The 15,940-nt window shown below is 38.2% G+C and overlaps 1 protein-coding gene across 6 annotated transcripts in view; it reads right to left on the reverse strand.

Moving 5' to 3' along the window:
• The window catches only part of LOC124594842 (leucine-rich repeat protein SHOC-2-like), a 182,758-nt gene that overhangs the window by 88,249 nt on the left and 78,569 nt on the right, over positions 1–15,940 (reverse strand). For all 6 annotated transcript variants that reach the window (XR_006978157.1, XR_006978158.1, XR_006978159.1 and 3 more), the window contains exon 4: positions 4,586–4,717. Coding sequence is in view for 3 of the 6 variants with exons in the window: in XM_047133296.1 (XP_046989252.1) it covers positions 4,586–4,717 (132 nt within the window). In the remaining 3 variants the exon portion in view is untranslated. The remainder of the gene's footprint in view (positions 1–4,585; positions 4,718–15,940) is intronic.

The raw sequence follows: 15,940 nt of genomic DNA on the forward strand, positions 1-15,940 counted from the left end.
TGACAATAATGTAGTATCAGAAAGAATTTGTATAATTTTAGTAGATATAATGCTTATGGGCTGCTGATTATGTGGTTGCCACTGACCAAGGAAGCACACCATTAATCAATCACTCCGAGAAAGTGTGAGAGATCACACTGTAACATGGCAGAATGGGGCAACACATTTTGAACACTCTGATACCGCATTAATCACAGATCTCAGTACTAAATGTCACCCATCACATCAACCACATAGATGACAATAACTATGCTGCGTACAGCACTTACTCATTATGTATAGAAGTTAATTTTGTTTATTCATATATCTGTTAGTATTAAAATTCTAGTTTCCTACATATTTCATATTTAAGTAACTTTCTAGCTCACAATTGGCTTCATTATTCATTATTTGATAATAACAATATTTTTGTTATGTCAATATGTAAGCATTAACAGTCAGATCTTGAACGTTCCCACAGCAGAAGTCACTTATCCTGTAAAACACATCTCTTCTATGAATTTTGCAAATTAATGTTAGCAGTTCACTGCATGCCATAAATTAACAGCACTTCAAGAATTAATTAAAATTATCATTGTCAATCATAACTATGTGTGATTTCACATGATTCGTTATTACAACATATAAAATTATTTGCAGGAGAAATTTGTTATGTAATCCTGTAATTTATCATGAGCATAATTTCAATAAATTATTAAATTTTATCTATAAATTATAAATAATGCTTCTGTAATAACAACACATCATTTAAAGTATTATTGTAAAATTATAAATGTCATATGGGTGAGACTATTTTAACACAACTACTCACTGAGCCTCTATGACATAAACACTACATCAGTTAAATGTAAAATCTTATTTTTTTTAATATACTGGACATTTTCACTGAAATCTATGTGTCAATAGCATTGTTTAATAGTTACATAAGTCACCTATCTTCTAATACACAAGTTGGACCACAGGCACAAATATTGAAAATCAACACTAATTACGAAAGAGCAGATATACAGGGTTATTACAAATGATTGAAGCGATTTCACAGCTCTACAGTAACTTTATTATTTGAGATATTTTCACAATGCTTTGCACACACATACAAAAACTCTAAAAGTTTTTTTAGGCGTTCACAAATGTTTGATATGTGCCCCTTTAGTGATTCGGCAGACATCAAGCCGATAATCAAGTTCCTCCCACACTCGGCGCAGCATGTCCCCATCAATGAGTTTGAAAGCATCGTTGATGTGAGCTCGCAGTTCTGGCACATTTCTTGGTAGAGGAGGTTTAAACACTGAATCTTTCACATAACCCCACAGAAAGAAATCACATGGGGTTCAGTCGGGAGAGCGTGGAGGCCATGACATGAATTGCGGATAATGATCTCCACCACGACCGATCGATCGGTTTTCCAATCTGCTGTTTGAGAAATGCCGAACATCATGATGGAAGTGCGGTGGAGCATCATCCTGTTGAAAGATGAAGTCGGCGCTGTCGGTCTCCAGTTGTGGCATGACCCAATTTTCCAGCATGTCCAGATACACGTTTTTTTCGCAGAAGAAAAAGGGGCTGTAAACTTTAAACCATGAGATTGCACAAAACACGTTAACTTTTGGTGAATTGCGAATTTGCTGCACGAATGCGTGAGGATTCTCTACCGCCCAAATTCGCACATTGTGACTGTTCACTTCACCATTAAGAAAAAATGTTGCTTCATCACTGAAAACAAGTTTCGCACTGAACGCATCCTCTTCCATGAGCTGTTGCAACCGCGCCGAAAATTCAAAGCGTTTGACTTTGTCATCGGGTGTCAGGGCTTGTAGCAATTGTAAACCGTAAGGCTTCTGCTTTAGCCTTTTCTGTAAGATTTTCCAAACCGTCGGCTGTGGTACGTTTAGCTCCCTGCTTGCTTTATTCGTCGACTTCCGCGGGCTTCGCGTGAAACTTGCCCGCGCGTTCAACCATTTCTTCCCTCACTGCAGGCTGACCCGTTGATTTCCCCTTACAGAGGCACCCAGAAGCTTTAAACTGCGCATACCATCGCCGAATGGAGTTAGCAGTTGGTGGATCTTTATTGAACTTCGTCCTGAAGTGTCGTTGCACTGTTATGACTGCCTGATGTGAGTGCATTTCAAGCACGACATATGCTTTCTCGGCTCCTGTCGCCATTTTGTCTCACTGCACTCTCGAGTGCTCTGGCGGCAGAAACCTGAAGTCAAGCTTCAGCCGAAGAAAACTATATGAGTTTTTCTACGTATCTGTAGTGTGTCGTGACCATATGTCAATGAATGGAGCTACAGTGAATTTATGAAATCGCTTCAATCATTTGTAATAGCCCTGTACATACAGATTATTTAAGTGGTCTGCTTTGGGTACATCATAACATCAAGCAAGTAACTAGCCCACCATGACATGTAAGGAAAGTAAATAATTCACAGGGAGACACCTCAGAAACACAGTAACATACTCCCTCCTTGTTCTACAAATGCCATTTCCAAACAGTAACAATGGCCTACTAATGAGAACCTGAGAAATCTACCCAATAATTCCACTTCTTCAGAAGAAGTGTGGGAGAACACTTTTCAAGAGTGTTCAAAAGCTTAGTACACCAGAAGATTCCTGAGAAGATTCCAGATGAAGATCCAAAATATCACGTCTGTGCAAGAGCAAAAATAATGCCCAGGTGACATCATTTTAATTAAGCTTGTCACTAAATGCATAACAGGTTAAAAATTGGATTTCAATAATATGTTAATTTTTTTTAGGTCTATGTAAATGATTATTCTTTACATGCTGAAGATAATTTGATTATATTCCCCATAGGAAGGAAAACTAAAAGGCTATGGCTTTGAGTTTGTGGAAAGTTTTGGTATTGGGCTGCTGATGAGGCTTCTTGAAGACCAAGTTTTGAAATATTATCTCCTTGCTATTATGAGTGTTTTGAAGAAGAAAGTGAGCTCAAAAACACCAGTGTTCACCTTTCTGTTTGCAATCCACCCAGGTTTCTCTATTTATGTATGACTTTTATGTTTTCAATAGTGCCTGTGCAAAACAGCTATTTATTGTGTAATTAAATATGCAAATAAAATATGGGGATTTCATCAGAATTATCACTTGTTGTAATGTGGAATCAAATTACATTATTTCCAAAAATTGTAATAATATTACTGACTGCTGAAGTGTCATGATTTTCAGTTTATTAGGTCCTTGAGTATGTGATAATGACCCACTTTCCTTATGAAAATGAACAATAAATTAACTGCAAACTGTACATATGCCACACTGTTCAACTATTTTATTACTGTTTCATGTACTTATTGTTAATTATCTGTTTGATTATTTATTTGCCATTCATTGAACTATGTATTTCAGTTATTTTGTAATCGATCCGTTAGGAAACTTTTTGTTGTTATTAATATTTGCATAAATACATATTGTATCCATATTGGATTATTATTCTGTGGTTAATAACATTTGTCCAAGTTTATATTAGTATTATTGTGTTAATCCTGATGACATAAATTGCATGTAAATATGCTCAAAGGTGGAATAAAACATTTATATAAGGAAATTAAATTCTACTGTACCAACCTGTACAAAAGAGATACAGTTAAGCGGTGTAACATTTCCTTACACTCAAAATTAACCAGGAAATCATTACATTGGGATCACAATAAGGCATGGCACAACATTCTGTGTGCTCAATATTATTTCAAGAGAATTATCTCTGTGTCAGACAGAGAAATTTTCTCCTTGTCCTTGAGGAGGAGATTTGGGTTGGTTACACCAAACATCCCCCATTTATCAGTATTTCATTTATTCACCCAAACATAAGCAAGGCTCACAAAGAACTGGACATGGCAGAAGAGGCCAAAGATAATCTTAGCTTAGTTCAAAGATGGATGCATCGATGTTGGTGTCGATTTCATCAGGACCACATCCGCATAGTCTCCTACATGAGAATGAGATCAGAATTTGTGAAGCATTAGATCAATATGGATGATGACACTAAATGAATCTACTAACTGATGCCTTATTTAGTGGTTGTTATTGTCAAAGTTTTGTGGAATAACCATGGATCTAAAAAATAGACATACTGTGCTGCAAGCCTTAAGACATTGATTTATTTTTATCAAATACAATCACTTTAGTTCATATTGATGGCTACAATGAATAAATCACAGGTGTGAGAGTATTAGTGATAAGGATAAAATATTTTATGTGGGATACCATTGTAGATTCGAGTTTCATTTCTTACTGAGTGAACATGGACAGTGTCATTTGGTCTTGTATCATGTTAATGAACATTTAACATTTAAAGTCTTTCACAATCATTTACAAATCTTTCAGCATGTGAATGCAAAGATATGACAGAGCTAGATGAAATATTATCCCAGGACGTAATTCACATGGAAAAATGTTATGGAAACAGGCAAACATCACTACAGTAAAGGGATTTTCCAGTGTTTTAAACGTTTTCTGCAGCATAGGCTGTGTTTTCACTGATGATGTTAGCTGAAAATATGACAGTTTGTGCCAGTGTTATAAAGAGTTTCACAAACATATAAAAATAATCATTTGAGTAGTTTACCTCTATTTCTGAAGGAAGTGAAGAAAGAGGATTTCCTGTCACATCTAGTTTTTTGATATGTTTCACATTTTTCATGAATTCTACAGGAATTTCTTCAATAAAATTATCTCTCAAGTAGCAGTACTGCAGCAACTGAAAAATAAAGTATCACTGAAGCACTATGTATATGAGAAATTAGGGTTGTACATAAGAGGCAATAATAAATGAGAAGAGACATATCATTTATATCATTTTCTTAAAGAAATAAAAGCAGAAGAAGGAAGAAAAGTATTGTTATAGCTACTAGAATGTGTTTTGACTCTGCAGTAGAGTGTGTGCTGATTTCAAACTTCCTGACAGATTAAAACTGTGTGGCAGACCAGGGCTCTAACCTGGAACCTTACCTTTCTTGGACAAGTGCTCTACCAACTGAGTTATCCAAACACGACTCACAACCCACCCACATAGCTTTACTTCCACCATCGCCTCATCTCCTACCTTCCGACCTTCACAGAAGTTTTCCTGCATAACTGGTGCGACTAACGCTCCTGGAAGAATGGATGTTGTGGAATCATATCTTAGCCATAGACCAGAGGATTGTCTCCAGAATGAATTTTCAATCTGCAGTAGAGTGTGTGCTGATCTGAATCTTCCTGGCAGATTAAAACTGGTGTGCCAGACTGGGACTCAACCCTCAGACCTTTGCCTTTCACAAGCAAGTGGTCTATCAACTGAGCTATCCGACCATGACTCATGCCCTGCAGTTCTCTTGTTCTAGCTCTTTTGATTTATTTAAAGGTGACTATGGCATGTACAATTAATCGTAAGACAAAATGAAACAGCTTAAAACCAACAAAAAAACATAAGACTAGTGCATACTCTGTGGCTAATTAATGGCTACGGACTTAAGGGTTACTAGTATTGAGACAGGAGAACTAATGAATCATGATCCACCTGTCTCATCTTGCACACTTTAGCACACCAGACCGACAATTCCTTACTACCAGTAACTAGTTTCTCACTAACCATTCTCTACACTTGTTGTGTGACTAGGGCCTTCCTTTGGGTAGACCATTCACCGGGCGCAAGTCTTTTGATTTGACGCCACTTCGGCGATTTGCACGTCTATCTACACTTGTGAAACATGTTGGCGACTGTGTTGTATGAGGCTATTTATAATCATCAGTTTCAGATTGAGTACTAGTCAGGTCTGATTTTATGATAAGTGGTATCAGCACTTGAATGCACTGAAAAGCAGCAATTTTCGACCCTTCCCTGAAAATGTCAAGAACACCCACTACCACCCCCAACAACTAGAAAAATATACATGTTATCAACAAAAAACCCTACACCACAAGAAAGTACATTAAATATCCCATAGGAGACGTCTGCAATATTCAAAATTCTCAAGGAGCAGAGCAAAAACTACGAAAAATGCTTTATGTGCCTTACAGCCAAATGAAACCCCCCCCCCACCCGTCCATCTCTCATCGGCACTAAACTTTCGGTGTATTACGCTTAAAAGATGTTGTTTTGAATGAACTGATAGGAAAACATGTTTGACAGAAATATTAAAAAAATTATATTTACAACATATTAGGTACATGACATAGAATAGAAAGATGGATATGGAATCTGTATGCAGTAATGTATGTATGTCACGAAATAATGAATGTTCAGCCGAAGATTGGGTCATCACTTTGAGTAGGTTGTCCATCTGGAAAAGAAAGAAGGCATTTAGTGATAGAATATAGATACAAAAGACATCTAAGTTGAACATGAACGTAACGAGATATGAAGAAATACTTGTACAGGTGTAACAACCTCAGTTTTTTCACTCATCTTCATTTAGCTGTTGGGAGCCCAGCAATGTTTCTTGGCTATTAGAAGATCCAGGTAAAGAGTCAGGCGTTATGGAATGTCCAAGCTAGACAGTGAGTTGTTGCTGTTCTTCAACTGAAAAAATACTAGAATGATATCAATATTATGAAAAGGAAAGTTGCTACCCATCATTTAGTTGAGATTCTGAGTTCCAGATAAGCACAACAAAAAGACTGTCACAAATAAATCTCTCAGCCAGTAAGGCCTTTGTCAAAATAGACAACACACACACACACACACACGCACACACACACACACACACACACACACACACACACTCACACTCATGCAAAAACAACTCACACACATGATGGCAATTAAAACAACACTGCGAGCAGCATCACCAGTGCACGATGGGAGTAGCGACTGGATGGAGGTAAGGAAGAGGCTGAGGTGGGGAGGGGGAGGGGTAGGGTAGGGGTGGCAGACAGTGACATTAGTTAGTTGGTTACCTCCACCCAGAAAAGTAAAAAGACTGGGTGTGATGGTGGAATGAGGGCTGTGTAGTGCTGGAATGGGAACAGGGAAGGGGCTGGATGGGTGAGGACAGTGACTAATGAAGGTTGAGGCCAGGAGGGTTATGGGAACGTAGGATGTATTGCAGGTCCAGGCAAAGAGTCAGGTTGTGGAAGGTCCCTGTTGCTGAACATGCTACCAAACATGACATCCTTCATTTCAGTGACTGCTTCACAGCATGTGCCATATGGGTCCTTCCCACCGACATCAGCTTTTCTGAATTGCACAGGTGGGTATTCTCTCTGCAGTTCATCCTATGTTCCCGTAACCCTCCTGGCCTCAACCTTCTTTAGTCACTGTCCTCACCCATCTAGCCCCTTCCCTGTTCCCATTCCACCACTACACAGCCCTCATTCCACCATCGCACCCAGTTTTTTTACTTCTCTCCTTTTCCGCTACCCCTCCCCACCTCTCCCCTGCCATGTGTTTCAACCTGCAGCACTTCACTGTCTGCCACTCCTACCCTACTATTCCTCCCCATCCCTGCCCCAACCTCCTCCTTGCCCCCACCCAGTCGCCACTCCCATTATGCACTCTAGTGCTGCTGCTTGCAGTGTGGTTTCTCTTGCCTGAGACTGCAGTCATGTGTGTATCATTTGCGCATATGTGTGTGTGTGTGTGTGTGTGTGTGTGTGTGTGTGTGTGTGTGATCTATTTTTGACAAAGGTCTTACTGGCCGAAAGCTTTATTTGTGACAGTCTTTTTGTTATGCCTATTTGCAGCAGCATCTCTGCTATACGGTGAGTAGCAACTTCCCTTTCCATAGTATCTTTATATTCCATCCTGGATTTTCCATTGTTTAATTGAATGATAAATGTTAATGATAGAGAAAGTGTAATGTAACTGGATAGATAAAAAAATCTGCTCATCAAGTGAGTGGCAGGAGAACACACATACGAAAGGTACTGAAATTTGAAAGCTTTAGGAGAGAGGTTGAAGAGGAAGGAAGAGAGGTGAAGGAAAAGGACTGGTGAGGTTTAGGAAAAGCCACACACACACACACACACACACACACACACAGAAAAAAAAACAGGTGAGAGGAGACTTACAGGATGGAATGAGAAAAAAAGACTGATTGCTCTGGACTGCATAAGATGATATTTGAAAACCTGAGAGTTTAAAGGTTGAAGATAGGATAATTCACAAGACAGAGATTACTGCCAAAACATTGTACACAAGTTAATAAGAATGAAAAGCTAAGTGCATTGTATGTGACAGAGGTGGGAAGGAAGTGGTGAAAAATAAACAGGTCAGAAAATGAAGGAGAGTGAAGAAAGGAATAGTTACTGTGAAGAAGTGCCAAGATTGAAGAAATTAATTCAGATTATGTTCGGGTGGGTGGTGAGAACAAAGGACATGTAATGTCAGTTCCTACCTGCGGAGTTCTGAGAAACTGTGTGTGTGTGTAGGTGGCTACCCCTTTTCCTAAACCTCACCAGTTCTTTTCCTTCACTCATCTTCCTTCCCCTCTGACCCTTGTGCCAGAAGAATGAGCCACTGGCTATGAAAGTTTTCAAATTTCAATACCCTTCACATGTGTGTTCTCCTGCTGCCACTTGGTACATGTATTTTTTATCCATCCAATTACATTATACTTTCAAAAATTGATTTTTTTCATTGATATATTATGACAACACCCATCAAACTAGGTATAAACAATGTGTGACAACAGCCTACAAAGTAACAGAAAACATGACTTCCACACCTCTTACTGTACTGCAACTCAACAACACACCTTCAGAATTTTCCATCAGGTGCAGCAGTGGATTGGAAACTACTTGGATGCAGAGCAGTGGGGATGGTAGCTGACAAAATACAGGATGGCTCCCATTGCCACACTGAAACCTCTCATTCCTGTGAGGCATCTTCAGCTTATATCTTACCTGGACCTTCTAATGGCCAAGAAACATTGCCTGGGCCACCAACAGCCGAATGGAGATGAGTGAAAAAACTGTGCATTACACTAAGACAGGTATTTCTTCATACATTGATAGATCCCTATACAAATTACGTGTCTTTTGTATCCATATTCTATCACTAAATTCCTTCTTTATTTCCCAATGGACAACCTACTCAAGGTAATGAACCAACCCTGGGCTCAACATTCATTTATTTTGTGAAATATATACATTGCTACATACAGATTCGATATTTCTCTTTCTATTTTGTGTCATGTACAGTACCTAATATGTTGTAAATATCATTTGCTAATTTTATGCCAACCATGTTTTCCCATCAGTTTCTTCTACACAAACTGTTTTAAGTGTAATACACTGAAAATGAAATACTAATGAGAGACAGACTGGTACTGTTTGGCTGTAAGGTGCAGAAGACATCTTTTGTAGTTTTCCTTCTGCTGCCTCCCTGCCTCTGAGAATATTAAATGTTACAGATGTCTCTTGTGGGAAATTTACTGGACTTTCATGTGGCATAGGAGTTTTTGTTGATAACATGTATATTTTTCTAGTTGTAGGAGGTGGTAGTGGGCATTACAACATATTCAAGGAAGGGCCCAAAAATTGCTGCTTTTCAGTGACTATATTGCTCGTCAAGAAATCAAACCTGACTAGTGCATTTTGTAGGAAATTTTATCTACTTTAATTTTGTACAGTATAGTCACCTTCAAAAAAGTTTTTTTTTGAGATACAAGCAAAAAACTGAAAAAAGTGCAAAAATTTTTAAGGTTTTTTTTTTTTTTTTTCCAGTTTTCATTGTAACGCTGATCTCCAATAAGACCGCAAACATGAAATTAGTATTCAGCACCGTCAAAGATATATAGGACAGGAAAGAAAAATCTTTCACAATTTTGTTATGAAAATGGCTGTTTTAAACAGCAACTGACATGACTACAAAGGTAATGGGCTGAACTGGGAACACCATAACCTCCAAACCTTGAAAATGCTTAGCTCAGTATCAATTTCCATCTGGATAATAACCAAAGTTGGAGGCATCAATATCTAAAACTGGCCCACTTTGACTAATTTGATACACTGATGTGTTTTGGAATCATCTTCTGAGACAATTCACTGCTATCAAAAAAAGTCTTTAAAAAAAGAATGTCAGAGTGGGTATGTGGAGTACCTCCAAGACACTCATGTCATAATCTTTTTACGCAAGTGGTGATATTAACAACTACCTCACAATGCATCTTTTCAGTCATGACATTCATGCTTCACAGTCCTTCTCAGTATGAAACAAATGTCATATTTTGTTTATTTATTTGCTCCAAAGATCATTTTTAGTATACCATTTGTAAACATGATAAAGGACAAGGTAAACGTAATTAATTTACAATTACAGCAGTCACATACACAATATTGGATTTATGGAATATATTGCAAGAAATAAATAAACTACTACTGACAAGCCATCATAACTACTCAGAGTTTGTCATTCATCTCATAATTTTCATTATAGCCTCAAATACACTCACAAAGATATTTCTGAATATTTTTATTTAATTCACCATGGTGTATTATGTTCCTACCATTATCTGTTTGAAACTCTTGTCTATTTTATAGGCGAGTTGTTACATTTGAGATTTTACTTACATTTGCCTTCTTTGCCTGCAACATATTTTTCTAATGGCTAAACACACCTTTGCTAAATAGTTTCCCCTTCCATCTATGTCTCTATCATCTTCGTTTTATAAGCTACAGAACTTGTTTTATTTGGTCTGTTATAACCTCCTATTTTCAAACAAATTCTTATAATCTCTATTTCCTTTATTCTTTATGAAGAGTTAATTTCTTTCGAGCTTTGTATCTATTTTACTCCACATCTTACTAGTCTATGTTCACTAGAACTCTTAGGACTGTCATATTCTGCACAACTTCTTTATTATTTTTACAAAATATAATAACTTTCACTTTTAGTTCTATTTAGCCATTGCTAAGTCTGTTTTACATTTGTTTTCCTCTGGAAGAGTGTGTTACAGACAAACGTATTTTTCTTTGCCAGTTCTGCTAATTTATAATCCCTGTCATTTCTGCAATCATTGTCATTGTCCCTTACTGAAGCTTTTGTCCTACTTCCACATTAAAATTCACCACTCTTACCTTTGTAAGCTCTGACATTAAACATCATTTATTAATTATGGTACTGTAACTCTCCACAAAGAACTTCTGTCACTCTGTAATCAGACTGTGAGAACAGTATCAAACGAATCACCCAAGTGAATGCTTTGTACAAGAATAATTCAGTGGACAAATAAATAAATTCGAATAATATCAGTGGAAATATCCTGTTTATTTTTTGGTGACATACTTTTCATGTCAGTTACTTTTTTTAAAAAAATGTTTGTTTATAATAAAGATTTCACCCAAAATTTCCCCCACTTTGTTCTGCAATGAAACAAATGTCCTAAATTTAATTATATTTGGTCTCTGGTTTTTGCTGCACTTCTGATAACAGTTCTACACTCCACTTTATGTTATTTAACTTGTCTTTAACTCTACTAGTTTATAATCTAATCCTAAAGATAACAGACAGAGATAGATTCTAAGGTAAATGTAATTGTTTAATTAACCAGTTTTCATGTAGCAATGTGCATGCACAGACCTGCCCTGATAGACATGTGTGTTAAAGCATGGCTTCTGGAACAGGGAGGTATGCAGGTGCTGGTCTGAATCCACTTGATAGACTTAATGACAATGGACACCCAGTTTGGATGTGGTTTTTAGGTGCTTTTCCATTTTTCACTATGTGAATATTGTACTTGTACTCTAGTTCTGCTTCAGTTACAGAATTTGCAAACATTTAGAAAAACCTTTTTGTCTCTTTCACACAGATAACATGACACATACAGTTAGGATACCCATTCCGTCCATGGCTAATGGGATGGCAGCAGGAAGAGCATCCAGGCATCCTTTAAATTAACTGTGCCACATCTGTTAATAACATGCCAATCCTACACCAATGTGGTACAAAGCCACATGAAAGTGATGAATGACCAGGCACAGAAGTAATTGGGCATGTTCTATTGCTTATAAGCCTTTGCCTGAGTTCTTGCAGTGTACAAATCCCAATGGTCTTTTCCCCAAGCCAGAATACAGCGGAACCTCATGTATTTGGTCCTCATTAATCTGGTTCTCCCTCTCTCTCTAAAAATGTACAACAATTTACACATTAAATTTAAAATCAGCCAGCTGTCATACATGGATCCATACACAAAAAGTTAGATGTGATGTGTACAATGGATAAAGGAGAATGTCGAAAAAAATTTGACACTGAATTTGTTGATGGAACTTCAATGGTGTTAGATTAGACCAATAACTGGAAGGAAATTGAAGACTTTTTTTTTCAAAATAATGACTCCTGTTTATGAAATTATCACCATTTATCCATCAGCAAACAGTGGCAACAGTGATGATGGACTATCTGATGAAGTTGGCCATCACTATGAAAACATTATGACATATCAGGGGCTGCAATGCAATGTACGTAATAAAGGTTTATTTGGAGCACCACATGGCCTAAATTTCAGGTAAACTAAGGCTGATCGTATGCCTACATGATTTTTTGCACATAAACTCAATGCAGTTCAATTCAATTTATACAGCATCCTTGTATCTCACCATATACAATGATATAGGGATTGATACAAATGGTATTGCCACAAGCCGTGATGCATGCAATGTGGCCTAGTGATTGGCATTGTTTGGGTGTGGCGTTGTTTGGGTGTGATGCCAGTTGCCATTTCAAACCCAAGCACTAGGAGTTATTGTTATTTAGTATTATCATTTCTGGAAGGTTCTTGAAATATCTTTCACTTGCAATGTCTGTATATTCAGGAATATTCATCATTCGTATATATGCCAGTATTCTGGAATATTCGATGTTTGTATAAATACCTGCACTCTCTCTTCAGGTGCGCTCAGTTCTGTTCTGGCTGTATGTTGGAGTCATTAATAAATGTAGGGCCTACTTTCAGTTCTAAATGTCTTCAGAGTTGGACATGATTATGATCTTGACATGACGTTGTTTGATGGAGATGCCAGACACTTCAAAATATGTACATCATCATGGCTACAATTAGGCACTGTAGAATCTGTCAACTACATGGACAGGAACTGGAATACAAGCGTGGACTCCAAAACAGCAGTAGCTCACCTGTATATATGGCATCTATCAGTGTTTCCCAGAGATCCTGCTCAGGACCAGGCAAAATAGTTAAAAGAATTCTACCATGTCACCAAATACTACAGGTGGGATGACTTGATTTGTTTGGCAAATGTGTAGTTTTATTTGGAAGTCTCAGTCCAGCAGTGGTTTGAGAACAATGAAGAGAAGCTCAATAGCTGGGAGAAATTTCAGGCCACACTGAAGAAAATGTGTGCCAAAATCAGCAGTAAGTCTGCTTAACAGGAGAGCACCAGAAAAAGGGGGTTCAACATGGGAAAGCAAGTCATACATACAGAATGTTTTGGCCCTGTGCTTCATCACGAATCTGAATGTGACAGGAGCTAATAAAATCTCACACTTGATCAAAGGAGTCACACAAGTCATGTACAAAGCTCTTCTGGTAAAGCATCTTATAAAACCCAAGGAATTTGTCAAGGGGTGCCAGCGAATTGAGGAAATGCAGCAGGAAAGTGTGATGAATATGGTATGACTGATTGTAAAATGCAGTTCCTATGGCAGTTTTGGAAGACCACCATGAGCTCATCTCTCTTATGTACCACACAGTAAAAGAAGAAATATGACAATGTATGCCACCCAAAAATATTGGACCAAGTACACAAGAGATAGTAGCCATGAATGTCAACTCCAGATGTCAGGAAGTAATACAGAATGCCAAGAAGAGGTATATCTATCTTTAGGATCAATCACCATCACTAGTTGAATGTACCATGAAGAAACGAGTCAACCAACTCAAGTCATCAAAGCGTCTGAACAATGCCGATGCAACCATCTCCTCCATGAAGTACATCACTCCACAGAAGAACAGACAATTGGAGGACAGAAGACAACATGCCAGGAAGTTTTCCCCATGGATGCCCTGGACATGTTTTACTGCAGAGAAAGAAGGCAAGTTTTTGATGACTACAATGTCACGAGACATCAATCATGACAACATTTATAATCATGATAATCAACTGCAGAAAATTATAGTCAACTTGTGCAATGAGCTCATTGACGTACCCTGGACAAGGTCACTCCCAAACATGCAATGGCCATTCCACATCACCATACAGAGGTACCAGCCACTCACTTAGCCACTGACTTCAGGAAACAAAGAAGGACAACCACCTACAGAGGTGAGCCCCCACAGATACAATCTTCTATGGATGACAGTAACCAAGATGACAGGAAATCTCACTGACGTCACTTTTGACAGCCAAACTCTCTGAGCGCTCGTCAAATCAAGGGGCTTCCTTTTCTGTTATTTTGTTGCTTATCATCATCAGCTAAAGAATATTATGTTCTGTGATACAGAAATGGTTCTGTTAAAATCACAAATGGGAATTTAACTTGGTTTATATAGTTCAAAAGGAATCCACGATACCATGAACACACACATAGCTCCAAAACTCGGTACTGGAAGTTACAGTTGACGTACGTACCTTAGAGGCAAGTATGTCACTGACGTTTTATGGTGCATTTCTGTTCTGTGCGTGTCATTTGTCCTATGTAAGATTTTCTGCATTCACACAGAATTCTGTAAACGCCTGCATTGCACAGCTCTAAGTCATCTTTAACAGATCCCAGTAGTGCCAACATTTCAGGAGGAGGATGAAAAACTGCTTTAACTTTATGTCTTCTTAATATTCTGACTATTTTGGCTGAAATATTTCCAGTGTATGGTAAATAATGCCTCATCCTTTTGTTTGTCTTGTCATTTGTGTGTCTGTAGCACTCTCTGTGCTTGCTGGGATGCATATACATTGTTCTCCAACACAGTCTGCGAATGATCCAGTTCCATTTACAGACCATTAGCATCCAAGATGACATGATCTTGGTTGATTAAGGCCTTTAGAAAGACCATCATTTGTGCCAGATGGTGGCAACTAGTAACTTGCAAATACAGGTCTTTATGAGTGGGCTTTCGAAACACCAAATGTCCAGTATGTCATCGCTCTTCCTTTGCGCCAAAGTGTTTAAAAATGACAAGCACTCATTTTTCTCCATCTCCACAGTAAATTCCATGTTCTCATGTATGGAGTTCTTGGAGAATGTCCAAGCCATGAGGCCAAGCTATAAAAGTGTCATCAATGTACCACCAAAACACTGCTGATTTTAAAATAGCTGAGGCAAGTGCTCGCTCCTCAAAATCTTCCATAAAACGATTGGCCATCAGGGGAGACAAAGGGCTCCCCATGCTAGCACTGTCAGAGTGTTCAAAAAGCTTGTTGTTACATAAGAAGTACATTGAGGAGAGAGTGTGCTCAAATAAATCTGTAATGTCAGCCCCAAACCTATTGCTGATTCAATGCAGTGAGTCCACCAGAGGCGTATTTGTAAAAAGTGAAAGAATATTGAAAGTATCAGGTCATTGCGTCCAGCTTAAGTGACTGAAGTCACTAGAATTTCTTATACTGCCCCCATATTGCTTACTATAGAATTTAAAGTTACACCTTCTTTGTGGACCTTGAGCAGTGCATACAGAGTAGGGGAACTGAGCTGTTTGGTCTCAGGCTCTTAATGACCTCCTTGGGTTGAGAACTGTTAGATAGGAGTTCTCCAGTTTTTCGCATCCCTTGGTAGGTAAGACTCTTACTAATTTTGTGATCCACTGAGTCCCTCAATAAAACATTGATGTCATTGATATAGTCCTCCTGTGGCATGAGAACAGTAGCATTACCTTTATCCAACTTGAGTAGAGCTGTATCAATGTCTGCCAAGATGTTACTCTTGGGTTTGTGGCATAATAGACGTAAAACAAAGCATAGGGCTATAGGCAGAGAGATGGTGAAGTGACTGTATACCATGGAGGTTCCCTTCCATTATGAACTGTTCTACGGGGTGCATATCTATCCA

The sequence above is a fragment of the Schistocerca americana genome, chromosome 2 (assembly GCF_021461395.2).
Source record: "Schistocerca americana isolate TAMUIC-IGC-003095 chromosome 2, iqSchAmer2.1, whole genome shotgun sequence".
Lineage (NCBI taxonomy): Eukaryota > Metazoa > Arthropoda > Insecta > Orthoptera > Acrididae > Schistocerca > Schistocerca americana.